Source organism: Coloeus monedula (genome assembly GCF_965178545.1).
Source record: "Coloeus monedula genome assembly, chromosome: 4".
Taxonomy (NCBI): Eukaryota; Metazoa; Chordata; class Aves; order Passeriformes; family Corvidae; genus Coloeus; species Coloeus monedula.
The window spans coordinates 43,946,767-43,961,910 of NC_138784.1; the positions used below are offsets into that span (position 1 = coordinate 43,946,767).

At 35.7% G+C, this 15,144-nt stretch overlaps 1 protein-coding gene across 3 annotated transcripts in view; it reads right to left on the reverse strand.

Annotated features, from left to right (window-relative positions):
- The window catches only part of MON2 (MON2 homolog, regulator of endosome-to-Golgi trafficking), a 67,616-nt gene that overhangs the window by 38,586 nt on the left and 13,886 nt on the right, over positions 1-15,144 (reverse strand). For all 3 annotated transcript variants that reach the window (XM_082280004.1, XM_082280005.1, XM_082280003.1), the window contains exons 3-11: positions 11,788-11,915; positions 10,836-10,967; positions 9,277-9,406; positions 8,620-8,717; positions 7,297-7,422; positions 6,355-6,549; positions 5,507-5,631; positions 4,981-5,120; positions 2,199-2,352 (exon numbers count right to left, since the gene is read on the reverse strand). In XM_082280004.1, coding sequence (XP_082136130.1) covers positions 2,199-2,352; positions 4,981-5,120; positions 5,507-5,631; positions 6,355-6,549; positions 7,297-7,422; positions 8,620-8,717; positions 9,277-9,406; positions 10,836-10,967; positions 11,788-11,915 — 1,228 coding nt within the window. The remainder of the gene's footprint in view (positions 1-2,198; positions 2,353-4,980; positions 5,121-5,506; positions 5,632-6,354; positions 6,550-7,296; positions 7,423-8,619; positions 8,718-9,276; positions 9,407-10,835; positions 10,968-11,787; positions 11,916-15,144) is intronic.

Sequence of the window (15,144 nt, forward strand, 5' to 3'; positions counted from 1 at the left end):
AACAGAACTTATTCAGAATACAAGTACCTAGGAACAAGAGAGGAAATACATCTGAAAGTCGTGACAGTGTGAACATAGTTATAACAAATTGAGAACAAGTCAGACATTCTATTATCATTATCTTTGAGTCCACATGACTAGAAAAGCCTGTACATAGCTAGATATCACATGGCCAAATATTCATCACCTACATGCATAGGTAAACAATGGAAGTTATTTGTACAAAGAAAATATGTCTACATGATTCGCTGCTGAAAAGCATGCAATGAAAACATCACTATGCTGGAACAGCAGGCCCATTGCCATTTTTCTCCATCTTTTACCTTAAAAGCACATAAAGAACTGCTGAGTTACAAATCCAACAGAAATTGTAGCTGACACAGCAACAGCATCTATACAAGTAGAGACAGTCTGTTGCAAAAACTACCTGCTACCATAACAATCATTATTTATCATTTTTTACTCTACAAGCTACTCTTAAAAAAGCTACATATTCCAGCTAAAATATATAAAAGACACGTTTATACTGTAGTGTCACCACTCTCATCTGCACAAATTTTTCTTTCTCCCAAACATGCCACACTTCAGTTATTACCTCTAATTTCCTGAAGACAGCTGCCTCAGATATCTGGGGGCACAGGAACTACAGCTAAATCAAATGGTCAGTATTTCACCCCCTGTATACAAGTAAGTGTGAATATATATATATAGGTCTAATTAAAATTAATGGGTTTTATAGTTACAATATATTTGTGAGGTAGAGGTCATGTTGTCTTATTTTCGAAGACAGGAAACACTAACTACTGAATAAATCATATGAGTTGTTACTGTTACATGGCAATGGCCGTGAAAAGTCTTGAATAGTTTGTCTATTCTTCTTAAAACACTTAGTTCCTTATGTAAAGGGGAAGACAAGGCATAGTGGTCTGGAGAAGCTTGTATAAAAGTATGAGATGTGGCCATTGTATGAAAATCTAATTGCAGCAGAAGAGAATAATGTGACCCATTACAGCAAGTCATCTTCTTACATACAGACACTACAGAAAAAAATACAAGATAGGAGAAAAAAACTGGTGTGAAATGCTTGTGACAACTCTGGTACGTTATACAAAAGAAAAAATGCAAAAATTATGCAGAGAAAATCATAGAGTCACTTGAGGTATCCAAAGGTAAAACATAAGCAAGTTTAGAGCAGGACAGGAGACTATGATGGTGACTGCAAGGGTCTTGAGCCAGTTAAGAACAGAAAGTAAGAAAAAAGAAAAGGAAGAAAAGTAGAGGTTGTAGTAGCTGACCACATTAAAAAATTGCATTCACCAAGAACAGACAGGTAAACTAAAAAAACATTCATGTCCACTTCTGGAACAAAAAGTCAACACATACACATAAACTATTGAAATCTGAGGATGATTTTTTTTTTCTTCTGCATCTCAAAGGCAGATAAAGGAGTTCCTACTCTAAAAATACTGAGATCCAGGCAGATTTCACTGAATTTTATTATGCCACAATTTTATGGTGGTACAAATAACTACAGGTGTGGAAGAGCTTGTCCCTCAATGGTCATGACCGATATGAAGAAAACTGCACTATTTAAAAAGTAACATAGTATTCACAGCTTTAAATTGAGAACACTGTCTCCATTGTACAAAGTCATGACAAAATAACTGGCCATTCTAAGGAGCATTCACAATCTAGCCTTGGTATATATGTCAATATATTGTTCGAAAAGACAACCAGACCAGTATCTACTGCAATATCCTGCTCAATAAAAACTCTAAATACAGTAATGCTGGTGTAAGAAAGCTATTCTTCATTCCCACTGATGTCCTATTTGCTTAATGCCCTGCATGTCTGCCATTACAAAATGCAGCAACAGGTATTCCAAAATTGTTTTATACCACAGGAGGCCTAAAACTGAAGAGTTAATACAGATAGTATGGTAGGAAACCAAAATCCAACTGACGCTAAAACCATAGGGGACATTCCAGTCAGAATCCAGGCCATTCAGAAAAAAAAAGCAAAAAGACCAGAACATTTCATGGTACCAACAAGAAAATTCTTAATATACTTCAATGCCAGTGAAACCAAGACCTCAATATCCACTAGTAAAAAAAAAAAACAAAACCAAACCTTAAATCACTGAATTGAAAAAAAAAAAAAAAAGTTACAAACATTTTCAGAAAGATAGAGGTACTCACTATGTAGCTTTAGCACTTCCTTGTACTGTTACATTCAGGATGGGTATCCAAGTGCCTCTGTACTCAAAGGCAGGTAATACAGTTGCACCTCCGCCCATTCCAAGCACTCCTGGGTTAGTTTGTGCTGAGCCAGTATTCCCTGATGCACTGCTTCCTGTTCAGAAAAACAATGTGATAAAATCAACCAGTCTCATATTTGTGATCAGCAAATATCCTTTTTCTACATTTAATTTTTGAGACACCAGGATTAATCTGAAGACACCCAGTTCAATAACAAAAACCAACAACACAAAAAACTATTTCTGAGCTCCCTCTGGCGTCTAAAACATAATCCTATGTGCAGTTCCATGATGTCAAGTGCCTGATTTCCAGTCAGAATGTAACGTTTCTGTGAAAGGTAGAGAAACATTCGTAACATTCTGTGAATGAATGAAACTTACAGAGTCTTGATGAAACAATGTATGTTTTATTGAAGAGTCAGACAGACACTTGAAAGTTAAGGGTTATTTATGTAGTTGCATGTAGAACTCAGTAGTCAGAAAGTTAAATTATTCCAACAACAAACTTTCAAGACTTCAGAAATGCAAAAACTGCAAGAAGAGAACTGAGAATGGCAACATTTGAATCTGTTCCATGCCATGGTAGAATAAAACAAACCTCAACAGGGAAGAGCTGACAATGTGCCAACCAACAGCTAGGAAGGCACAAATTTTGGTTCCAACCGAGGAAGCAAAAAAAAAGCAACTAAAAGAACAAGGAATTCTGTATATATACACTTTCTTCATAGAGAAGGACATCTATACTTACTAAGAATAGGTCCCACAAGTTCAGATTCTTTCTGAAGAGACAATGGGGGGAGAGAGCAGAGTCCCCAGGAAGGCGACTCACAGTGTAACTGCCATTTTGGTGTGCTTGCTTTTAATATGTGGAGAGTAAACTACTAATTTAGATAATAAACTACTAATTTAGGCAATGTGAATATGCAGAAGCTTATGCATACACTTCAACACAGTAACACTTAACAGACTGAAACAAAAAAATCATGCCGCTAAACACAAATGGTTAACCAAACACTGTCACTAACACACACTGGTGTCATTTTCTATGATCCCACTGTGCAGTCAGACATATACAACTATTTTTGTATTAATCTAGCTCATTAAAGTGGGTGGTAAACATTGCCCAGTATACTAAGAGTGACACAGAACTTCAGTAGATGCAGCTTTCAACTTCTATGAAACAGGCAGCTTGTTGCAAGACTGAGGCTCAAAAATCAGGTTTACAAGGAGTGCAAATGTCCAAAGCCAGGTTGAATAAGGCTTCTGGTCTACTGGAACGTGCCCCTTCCCATGGCCAGGGGGCTGGAACTAGATCATCTAGGTCATCATTGAAGGTCTCTTCCAACACAAACCATTCTATGATTCCAAAAGACAGCCTGCTATGAGAGGATTGCTGTTACAATCAGAAGACTCTGTTTGAAACTTACATTGCATTGATCTGCTCTTTGCCTGTCAAATATGGCCATAGGAGTAAAAAAGGTAGAAAGATACATGCATGAGAAAGTGACATGAGAAACACTGAGGCAGAAAGAAGAAGTGAAAAGGAAAATAGAAAACAAACTGAAATGATAACCCAGAGAAATAGCAACAGCACTAGAGGTATGACCCTACTGCGGTGCTGCTTCACATGAGGCAAAATTTACATTTCCAGAATGAGTATTATAGAATGGCTTCTCATATGCGCATGTTACGTGATGAAAAGTGCTCTTCTGATTTACTTTGAGATAATGAAGCTAACCTAGAAATAATACTAATAGAAGTGTACTATCAGTTGCTGTTCAGACAGCTACTACAGAACAATAGACACTAACACAAATTTCCTCACGCCATCACTTCGAAGTCCAGCATGGGATTCCAATGTCATGAGTGAACACTGAAAGCAGTGAGTCTAAACCTAAACTTTCCAATGTTTCTTAATTTAATAGCAGATATGATAGACAACAATTACACTTATTATTTGGCTCTTATCTCTTGAAAGAAGGCATACCAAGACACACCCTTACAAAATTATTTTTATGTTGTTTGTTGCTGAGGGCTCTGCTTCCAGAACTACAGAAAGAAGCAGAGCGCTTTAACTTGGACATAAACACCTGCAAAGGCATTAACAGGATGATAACAACTTCTTATTAAAATACAAATACATAGTGAAATGTCAAAATCCTGGCTGCAAAGAAAAGACAATCAAGTTCATTTCAGTAAGTGTCTGTTTTCAGCTTACAAAAAAGACAGAGACCATTTGTAAAATACACATCTTTCATTCTACCTCTTGGCTCCCTCAGTCCAGTTTTGGCCTTGAACGTTCAGAAGAATTAGTGATTGCCCCCCACAAACACACACTGTCTTACTACTTAAATTACGCACTGCCATAAATGACATCCCCGCACAAGGAGACAGAAATCAGACACATTTTTATAGTCAGAAATTAGAAATAACTCCATCAGAATTTCCCTCTGAAAAGTTGTGAAACAAAGAGCTGGGTCACTGCAGAAACAGGAATCAAGGCAGGAACACTGCTCTGCTGACTGGGGTCTACACCTTCCCCACAGTACAGGTAGGTAAAACCCCCTGTTGTACCAGAGCTGAAAACACCAGTTTGTCTCAAGCTAGCTTATGAGCAAAATAAACACAGAAGTACAAAGCTGTACCAGAGCTGAATCAAAACATAATTCATTATTACAAGAAAACAACGGCAAAATAAAATAATAATAAGGACAAGGCTTTACCAGTTTGATTTGGTGTTGCTGATGTGTTCCCCGTGCTTGGTACAAGAAATAGAGACTGGATAAAGGACCCCAGTGCATTCACAATATCACGGAAAACTTTAGTGGAATGTTGCTTCATATCATATGACTGACAAAAAGACCTGGTAAGTATTTTATAAAACAGAAAGTATTTGACAAACTGGAGACTAAAAGAATATTTTAACAGCAACTTCCCCCCCCACACACACTCCAAACTGTAGACTAAAAGCACATTTTAATGGCAAATATTTAGGTAAACAATAATATTTAATTTTAGGTAAATGCTCCTTTGACACTGCTAACACATAGACATACTCGAACAACTATAATTCAGCCCTTCCTGGATAATAAGCATTGCCTAATGCATTATGCAAAATTATTGTGATGAGCTTATTGCATTTAAGTTTCTACATATTTGCAATGTTTTAGGAAGCATTTTCCATTAGCGAAAAATACTAAAAATATATCTTAAACTTTATGTAAAACCAAAACTCAATATATTTAATACCTTAATAGCTGAGGCTGCACACAAAGCCTGTGAATAGATTCTACTGCAACAGCTCGTAGCCACTGTGGTTTGTCTGCATCCAGAAACTTAACCAGCAATGACAGAAAGATTTCACATTCTGTTACCTAAAACATATAGTTTGCAATAATTAGCAAAAAGAAAAAGCCTCCTACAAAATATTTTCTCAAAAAATCTTTCATCTCAGGAATCCTATCACAGCAAGATTTGTACAGAATCTAAAAAAAACCCCTTGAATGAGTATTTACTCAGAATTATATAAAAACATAACTAATAATAATAGTATTTTTGACAAGCTAAAACCACATATGCAGTTGTACTGAAGGAGTTAAATTCCTCACAGACATTGCAATAAAGGTCATACATTTGCTACAGTAAACAAATTCAACTGTAAGAGAAGTATTTTTTTTAGGAAATACCCCAAACTCAGGACATAACAGATGTGTTTTTTACCCACATTCTGTCAACAGCTTTAGCAACTCAAGTCAAAAGCCTCTTAGAAAGTATTAACAAGGCACAGTAATCATCATTATCTAAAATCAGGCAAACAACAGAAGATCAAAAGGTTCCCAAAACCTGAAAGGCAGTTAAATAGAAAAAGACAACAGCTAATCTATTACGAAATTCATACAAGCCCATGATTAACAACATCATACATTTAGAATACATGTAAGCACAAATCCACTTAAGAGGAAAAGCATATGTAGCCTTCTCTTCCCTCAGTAGACATCAACAGTTCCCAAGAACTAATCAATTCTACTACTGATCACAGCACTGGCATATACATAGAAAAACAAAACTGCATAAAGAAGATTTGAGCACATTCTTACCAGCAAACTGTAAAACTGTTTAATCAAAACAGAAACTACTCGCAGCAAACGCATACAGATGGGAAAGTATGGTTTTTCCACTGGTGCTGGGGAAGAAGAGGTGGTGGAACCTTGCCTGAATTTGATATTTGGGGAGAAGAGCTTTATAACAAGAGGGCATACCCTTTCTTTAAGAAGAAAACTGAATTCCTGATGCTGAAAAAGAAAATAGAAAAAGTTATATGCTGATAGTCCTTAACTGCTACCAGTAGCTCTGACAATGCATCTTATTTACATTTGTAGTTATGATCAAGCAGTCTGAATGTAAATCTTGGTATAAATTAAAATCAGGAAATGAAAAGGCAGAACTGCAGACACCATTATAAAGCTATCAAAAAGCGTGAAATTACAATGGTCAGGCTCATGCCATGCACTCCTCTTCTTGTATTTCCAAGTTGAAATAGGCTGCTAATACAACACATATATTTATGAATTTTTTTAATTTACCTACTGTCAGCTAAAACACATTACTGCAGGATTACAGTGCATTTATATGCAGTAGATACATGCAATTCACAGTCATGATTCTTACTTTACAAGTGGGGTGAGGTTAATGTTTTTGTAGAAATAACAATTCCACAAATTTAGTTACAGAGCTGTCATAAATCAGGCAAGATAAGAAAATACATCTCTGGAGGAGATATAAACAGCAAAACCGAAAGTGGAACAGACTAAAACATGCTCTACAAAATGTATAAACATAAAGAAAGTGTTTGGGAATAGAAAAACATAGTCAAAAAGCATAGGGAACTTTTCTATTAAACTGCCCCCCCGAATACATAAAAGCTACAAGTCTTTCAGGAAAACAGTATTTGTGTTAAATTAAAGAGGATTTAATGAAGTGCAGATTTTACTACCTATGTGAACAAAAGTCTTACTGTTTTTCATCCAAGAACTACTCACTTGTAAAAACACTTGTGGAAAGTCATTGAGGACTGACTCAAGAAGTTCAAGGCCAAATGTCCGTGTCATTTCTGTCATACCCACGAGCCAGTAGGGAGCATCAGCATTAACTAACTGACAAAGATCCTTGGAAAGAAACATAGTAATATTTACATTCTCCATACCAAGAAAGTTTCCAGAGTTTATAATGAAATCTACATGCTCTCCTCTTTTGTGACTAGTTTTCTGATTACTATGTAACTTTTCCTTAAATGCTTTTTTTACGTAAATTATAAAGCACTGAAAACTTTTAAAAGAAATTTTAAACTTTGCTGCTATCCTTGTAGCATGTGTTTTCATTCCCACCCTCAGAAATCTCTCAAGACCAGTGAATTTGCTAAGTCAAGAAGATTTTTACTGGTGTCATGAATACAACTACACCTTTTCACTACATACTTGCCTTTATGTCGAACACCAAGCACAAGAAACAGGACTGAACTGCGGTTGTAGTGCTTTGCTCTGTTTTGGGTCTGGCTGAAATGGAGTTTATTTTCCCCATAGCAGCCCTCAAAGCGCTGAGCTTTGCATTGGTAGCTAGAAAGGTGCTAATAACACACCAGTGTTTTGACTACATCTGAGTCGCACTGTCAGAGCCTCAGCACTGCCTCTCAAGATTTCCCCCCACTGCCACCAAGAGGCTGGGCAAGATCCTGAGAGGGGACACAAAAAAAGTCATCCCAAATTAACCAAAGATGTCTTTGGTTAACCTCAGTTATAGAATCTAAGAAATGGAGGAGGAAGGGAGGCATTCATTATTTGCAATGTTCACCTTTGGGAGCAAATGCCATGCATTCTGAACCCGTTTCTCAGGAAGTGGCTAAACATTGCTTGCTGATGCACTTTGCTTATGCACATGCAACCTTCCGCTTTAGTGAACTGCCTTATGAAAAAACCTATGAATTGTTTTCCTTCTTATTTTCTCTCCCCATCCAGCTGGGATGGGGAATGGTAGAGCAGCTTGGTGGGCACTTGAGAGTCCAATCAGGGCCAACCCACCACAGCTCACAGAAATAAGAATCTTGAATTTAATGGAGACAAGTATGCTTAGCTATTATTTAAGATTTATAGTAAAACATTTTCCAAGACCACTTTGTCTTCATTTTCCCATCATTCCCCTGTGATACAGCATATCACCACCAATTTCAATAAATACACATAAGAAAGCCCAAGGCTCTGGTTAAGGACATTGTCAACATGCCAACAGCAAATTACTTAAATTTCTTAAAGAGATGTAGAAGCACCGAATCTTAACTGCAAATATATAAATATATGCTCCCCAACTACCTGAAAAAGCATATATGCATCCTTAGCACATGGCTTCAGTGTACTGACAGATCTTCTATTACTATTCCCTTGAACTGCAGCTGGCTGGTCAATAGCATCTGTGCAAAAAACCAAAGTTTTGTGAACACAGGAACTGTTAAAAATCAAATGCACATTAAGTGTTCTTACAGAAATACTCTGTGAGAATGGCCAGGTACTTCTCCTGCAACTTATCAAGTCTATAGAAACAAACATTACATTGACTACCAAAGATCATCAATACCAAGCACTTCTTTCAAATGTTCTCTTCAAACACTCTCTTCTCTACTGCCATGTATTTCCCACTCAGTAATCTATGGTACATTCACCTTAAATGACACCCTCACCTCAAATCCTTTCACAGTACTAACCTGAAGACCAGTTCTCACAGCTTGAAAAGAAAAAAAAAAAAATCTGCATTTTATATATTGGTGTACTGAATTGGACTGATACAATGGCAAAGGATTTAGCCTCCTTTAAATACAAATAAGTGTATAAAAGACAGTTAAAATTAATGACGTCTGTGACTTTTTTATAACATCTATAGACATTTTACTACTTCTTTATCTGAAAGAGAAACATCTGATATGTGTCAAAAAGCAGATCAATAAAAGCAAGCTGAGTAAGCAGTATGCCCACCTTTATATCGTTCATCTTCAGCAACCACTCTCTCAAACACCACAGTAACTACCTGCCGCACTGTGGCTGCCGCAGTATTATTTGTGATGTTATCTTTTGTAAAGTGCAATCGAAAGCAAAGTACAATTGCCTGAAAGGAAAAAAAACCAGAAAAAATATCACCTTACAACAATACATTTCATCTTTTAGCTAAGAGTCAAGAAGGTTGATGGACTGAGGAATGCTTTCTGCTAAGTTTGTCAAAAGGTTGCCCAGAAAAAAAAAACCTTAATAATTTTAAATTCGAAGAACCAGAATAAGTTTTATGGATTACCCTAGCCAAAAAACTCTTTAGTAATCTTCCCCAAAGTCAATAAAAAAGTGGCATTAACTGATGACATTACGATGTGCCAATAAAAAGTACAGTCATCACGGAGAATACACAGTAATCACACAGAACAACTTGTATGGATATTAATGTCAAAAGGACATTAGGATTGTAAGGTTAATCACAGAAAAGTCAGTAAACTCCAAAGCTAAAATGTCATTCCTCTCCTAGGCTGAATCACAATACTTTCACAATCATGTTGCCTTGACTGCTATTATTCCTGACATGCATTTTAATGTGCCATTGTGCTGGCAATGACCTGAATACTTTTTCCCATTGGATTTTATTATTACCTCTAACTCATAGTTTAATGCTTACCTATTTTATAATGAATTTTGAAAATTAACATCTGTATGTGCAGTGAAACCTGTGTTTCTTGTTCTTATGTCCATATTCTGTGTTCTTGCACTTGCAAGAACTTCAACCACACCCAGCCACAGAGCCACACAAGATTAAGAATTTTCTTTTGCCTCTTTTTCATGTCTATGATTTGTGGACTCTATTCGTATGATATTTCCACATCAGTTTGAAATCTTAAAACAGCTTGACTGAAACATGAACACTCAACTGGCTGAAACCAATTTTCTCCCATGTAATCTAGAAGAGAAATTTACTTCAAGAAGAGTTTCACAATTCACAGATGGGTAAACAATGTTGCTTCTTCAAAAAGAAGTATCTTAAAAGTTAAATTAAAATGGCCAGGTCCTTATTTTTTGTTTTAGTTGAAACATAAAATCCAAAATGTTTCATGTTTAAGACTACGAGACAAAGTTCTTACTGAAAGAGCAATAACTGGACTGCTTTCAAAAGAAATTCAAGACAGGGTGGAAGGCAGCTTCTTTTAACATTTTCTCCATTAGTGAGAATTTACACTGTGCTATGTGCTCTGATTCCAGTTCAAAAGCACACAACAAATTTTACAGATGAGAAGGATAGGCATTGGCCCAGTGCTTTTATTTCAAGTTCCTATTAAGTCAGAAATGTATTAGTGGAGGAATTACAAAACACATGGAAAAGGAAGCTAAAAGAAATCCTGTTTTCAGAGTCTAGTCGTAAAGACAATACGGACACGATAGAATAAAGAAACGCCCCCCCTCCTTGTCCATTGTTTTCACATGCTTCATATGTAAAATTTCCCCATTTTTCCTCTTGGATATTTTAAGTTCTATAGTTGACACCAACAAATTCTTACCTTGGACAGTGCTTCATCATGCACAACTGTATTGGTTGTTAAAAGTACAAGAACTGTCTGGAGCAATTTAAGTTCTTCAAGACTGTTCTCCATCAATTGCCAAAGCATATTAATAATGTTTCCTGCTGCAGCCTACAAAGAAATTTTTTTTTACCAACTATTACAATATTTACGTACTGGTATATCATGTGTACATATGTAAGAATATCACTGTCATAAAGGCATATCATAACTGAATGTGCCTGCTTGTCTATACCATAGCACTACATTGAGAATATAAAGGCAATTTCATTGTCACAAGCTTCCCAAAGTATTTTTAAAGAATCAACAGCAGAAATGTCTTAATATGTAGCACAAATTAAAGCGTGTACTTAACTTTCTACTTGGAAATATGGAAGACACAATAAAAATATATTTTACCCTCAGAATTCACTCATATCAGAGAGAAAACAGTGTAATTTTATATTACACAAACACAACTGAAGGTGTATTTTAACAGCATTATTTTTACCAGCTTCCTAACATACTATATGTGCAGTACCATAATATATCATGACATTTACTGCTGCTGCAGAAGATGTGCATCCATTTTACCTTATTTTAAAAATAAACTGTAACAAAAGCACAATAATTTTATTGCACAGAGTATATTTTGTGGAGGCACAAGGTCCATCACATGTTCAGTTCCTGCAGCGTAAAAATGTGAACTAAATTTGCTGGTTTCAATTTTCATGAATTTCCTTCTAGAAGTTACTAATATTTCCTCACTTTTTTTTTTTTAAATGGTGTAAAATGTTTTCTTTTAAATTACTGAAAACCAGATACAAGTAAAATATTTTGTGGGCTATGTTCATTATAACACAAAGAGCCTCCTAAAACAACTCATTCAACTTCTGTTTGAGGTATTTCTCACTCTGAAATATCTATGGTTTTGTATAAAGATTGATCTTACCTCTGAAACAACTTCATGAGACATGAGCCTCTGTATGGCTGCTAGACACAGCTGAGTGATCTTTGGTTCTTTTGTTCCACAACCCATCAGAAAAGGCTGAACCACCTCTGAGCTGTTCTCTTTCAATGCTTTCAAAGAGAGATATGGAAGCAGTCAATGCTTAATACTTTGAAAAATACAATGCAAAAATTGTTAATCCCACCTATTAACAAAAAGCAATCTCCAGTCTTGGAAATTTAGGATTTACACATGGACCACAGGGAAGAGCCAAGTGAAGACAGACACTGGGCTGACACAGCTCACTTCCACAATTACCCTGGCCAAGGCTCAAATTCCAAGCACCTTCTCGCTTACACACTCAAGAGACTTTCCAAATCCAAAACATCAACTTAAGAGTCCATGTGGTTAGCAAGAAGGTGTAAGGTTCTGCCAGTTCCAGAGTTTCCCTGGCCTTGCCACAGGAACCAGTCTCAGGCTGGTAGCACTGTCCTTCTGCTCTGCTTCACCTCAGCACCTAATGCAGGAGCAACACCGTGTAGCACAGAGCAACATTCCAAGCCACAGGGCAGGAAGGGGAAGAGCAAACTGCCACCAGCAAAACAGGAGGAGAAAGAGACTGGACTGACAAAACAGGCAGGAAAAGAGACTGGACTGTTTGTATCCAGAGTATGTTCACCTGGCTGTGAATTTGTTAAATGGTGTTTTAGTGGCAAAGGGTAGCTTCTTAAAATGAACTTCTGCCAGGAGAAAACCAGTTCCCATAAACTTTTCTCTCTCCCTTCCTTTCTTTTGTTAAGGAGAAAAAGCTTCATAATGAATACAACATTCTACACCGGCATTTAAAACAGTTTTTTCCCATAAAAGTAATTCAAGAAATCTGAGATAATCAAATTTAAAAATATGAAAGTATTAAAATTTTTTAAAATATTAAAGGAAAGCATGACTCTGACTGATGAGTGGTTTTCCATTTGCAGGTATGTTTGTTGATTCATGCAAACTTCTAAGATTTTAGCCACTCACCACCATTTTAGACACTAAAAATTTCCTCACAGTTGCAAGTCCAATGTGTGTTCTTACACTGAATGTCATAACTTTGTTTTAGTCTATGTGTAGTAGAAGAAATGTGTTCATGGAAAGTTTCACACGCTTTTAAGAGGACGGTAGTTACCACAAACAAAAAATACACTCTCACATAAAAATGCAAACATGATCTTTACTATTAAGCATCACTACAACTAATTCGGAAAAAAAAATGAAACAACTACAAAAATATACTTTAGTGGTATTTTCCAACTGAAACTAACTCACTCAAGTTTCTAAGAAAAGGATAGGCTATTATAAATTATGGATGCCAACTTTCTACAAGATAATAGCTCTTAGAGGGTGATATCAACACACAGCCCAGTTCCATCAGCCTCTTCAGAGCCAGTGCAGGCTCTATGTCCAGTTGACATTTCTGAACTGCCACTAAATTCTAACCACCAATCAGAAAAAAGCAAGCAAAAAGATACCACAAAACATTTATCCTTAACATGAGACTCCAGATATAATTCTGAATGGCAAAAATGGCATGACAAAGAATAAATTTAGGCCTTTTACAATATTTTTCTTCTATAATCCATTAAAAGCAACAATCTCACAACAGAATCTAGACAAATATTTTTACTTTATGAAGCTGATAAAATTAATGTTTTGTAGATCTGCTTCGGTACCCATCTGGTTTTATAGCAACCAGGCACATGGAGTCATTCTTGGGGCTTTCCTGTTCAGAGGGACAGGAGCTTAACTTTGATGATCCTTTCCAGCTCAGAATATTCTGTGATCACATGATTCTGTGACTGTATTAGCTTTGGTCTTCAAATGCACAAAAAATTTATTATTGCCAGGTCTGTCTCAATTTTGCTACCAATTTATGGCAATAGGTATTGAAAAAGAAATCTATCTTACTGAACCATAACAAATGAGAAGTTTCTTGAAAGTGTAACTTATCTGTTTATTTCATCAGCAAGATTATAATTCTGATTTTTAGAACTCCTAAACTGTAAGTTTTTGCACATCTCAAAGCCACATGGAAATAATTTCTCAAATTTATCTCCTTTGATATAAGGCTTTCTCTTCCTTTGGAATTTCTCAAATTCTTATAAATAAATTATAAAGCATGCACAGACTGCCAAGAATGAAGACCTTGAAACAGCTCAACTTAACTTTTCCAAGAGAAAGAAAGAAGTTAGATCAATGACCTCAAAGTTCTGGCAGGCTAAACATATCCCACCAAAAATAACAAAGATTTTCAAGATTTTAATAATGATTTTAAGCCTGCATCTATTTTTCTAAAAATCATAATCCTACACAATGAAATGCTCAAGAAAGCATCAGATCAGCTTATTCAAAACAATCTGATACAGTTGTTCTTATCTACGTTAGTGAAACCACAGTTTACATCAAAATATTAAAAAAGTCATATCCTGATCAAAATATTTATTTGTATTACTAGAATGTTTTGTAGATGTTCCTAAATCATCTAGCAGTCAAAAAGTATCCACTAGATTTCACAATTACAGTAACGTTTTGCAGCTTTATTATTACTAATGTATATACATTATTTTTCTTCAAAAGATTTCAAATATTAGATAGGAGACAATCTCTTGACATTAACATGTATAATTTTAGGTTACAACTGATACCTCAAAAAATACAAGAGTTCATAAAGAATTTAGTCTGTTTAATGACATTATGTTTTAACCATGGAATGTTAGGATAATGTGCAGGCAAAGTACATTTTCTCAGTGCAAAACTGTGAAACAAAGGGGGGAAAAGTTATTATCCTATTAGCAAAGATTAACTAAACAAAATAACTTTTAGGACCTGCTGGTTTCCCAAACCTTTTAACAACAAATCTGTGCAGTTTTTTTTAAATGAAATAAATACTAAGTACATTCTAGTTTAAACTTTCCAAAAGAAAATCATTTTAAAAATTTTACTGACTACCAGAAAGTGTTCCCTCAAAAAGATGAAAGCAATGACTGCCCATCCATGACTAAATTTAATAATCTTTCCCATCTCTTCCCTTTGAAAACTAAAAAAACAGAACTTTGCAGGACTAGAAACTAGCATTCTAAAATACAAACTTCCTTATGCAGTAACATGTTGACAGCTTCCCAAACGGCTAACTACAGCTCTCCCTTGATTGTTTTTGTATTTTGATATAGCTGACATTACCTGGCACACTTTTCCCACTTATGTCAGCATTCATGACAGCAGTAAAAACAAAGAAAATAAACAAATAAAAAAGAGGCATTAAAGTGAAATACTGAGGATTGGGTCTGTTAATTCAAATAATCCTAGAAAATGCCTCCT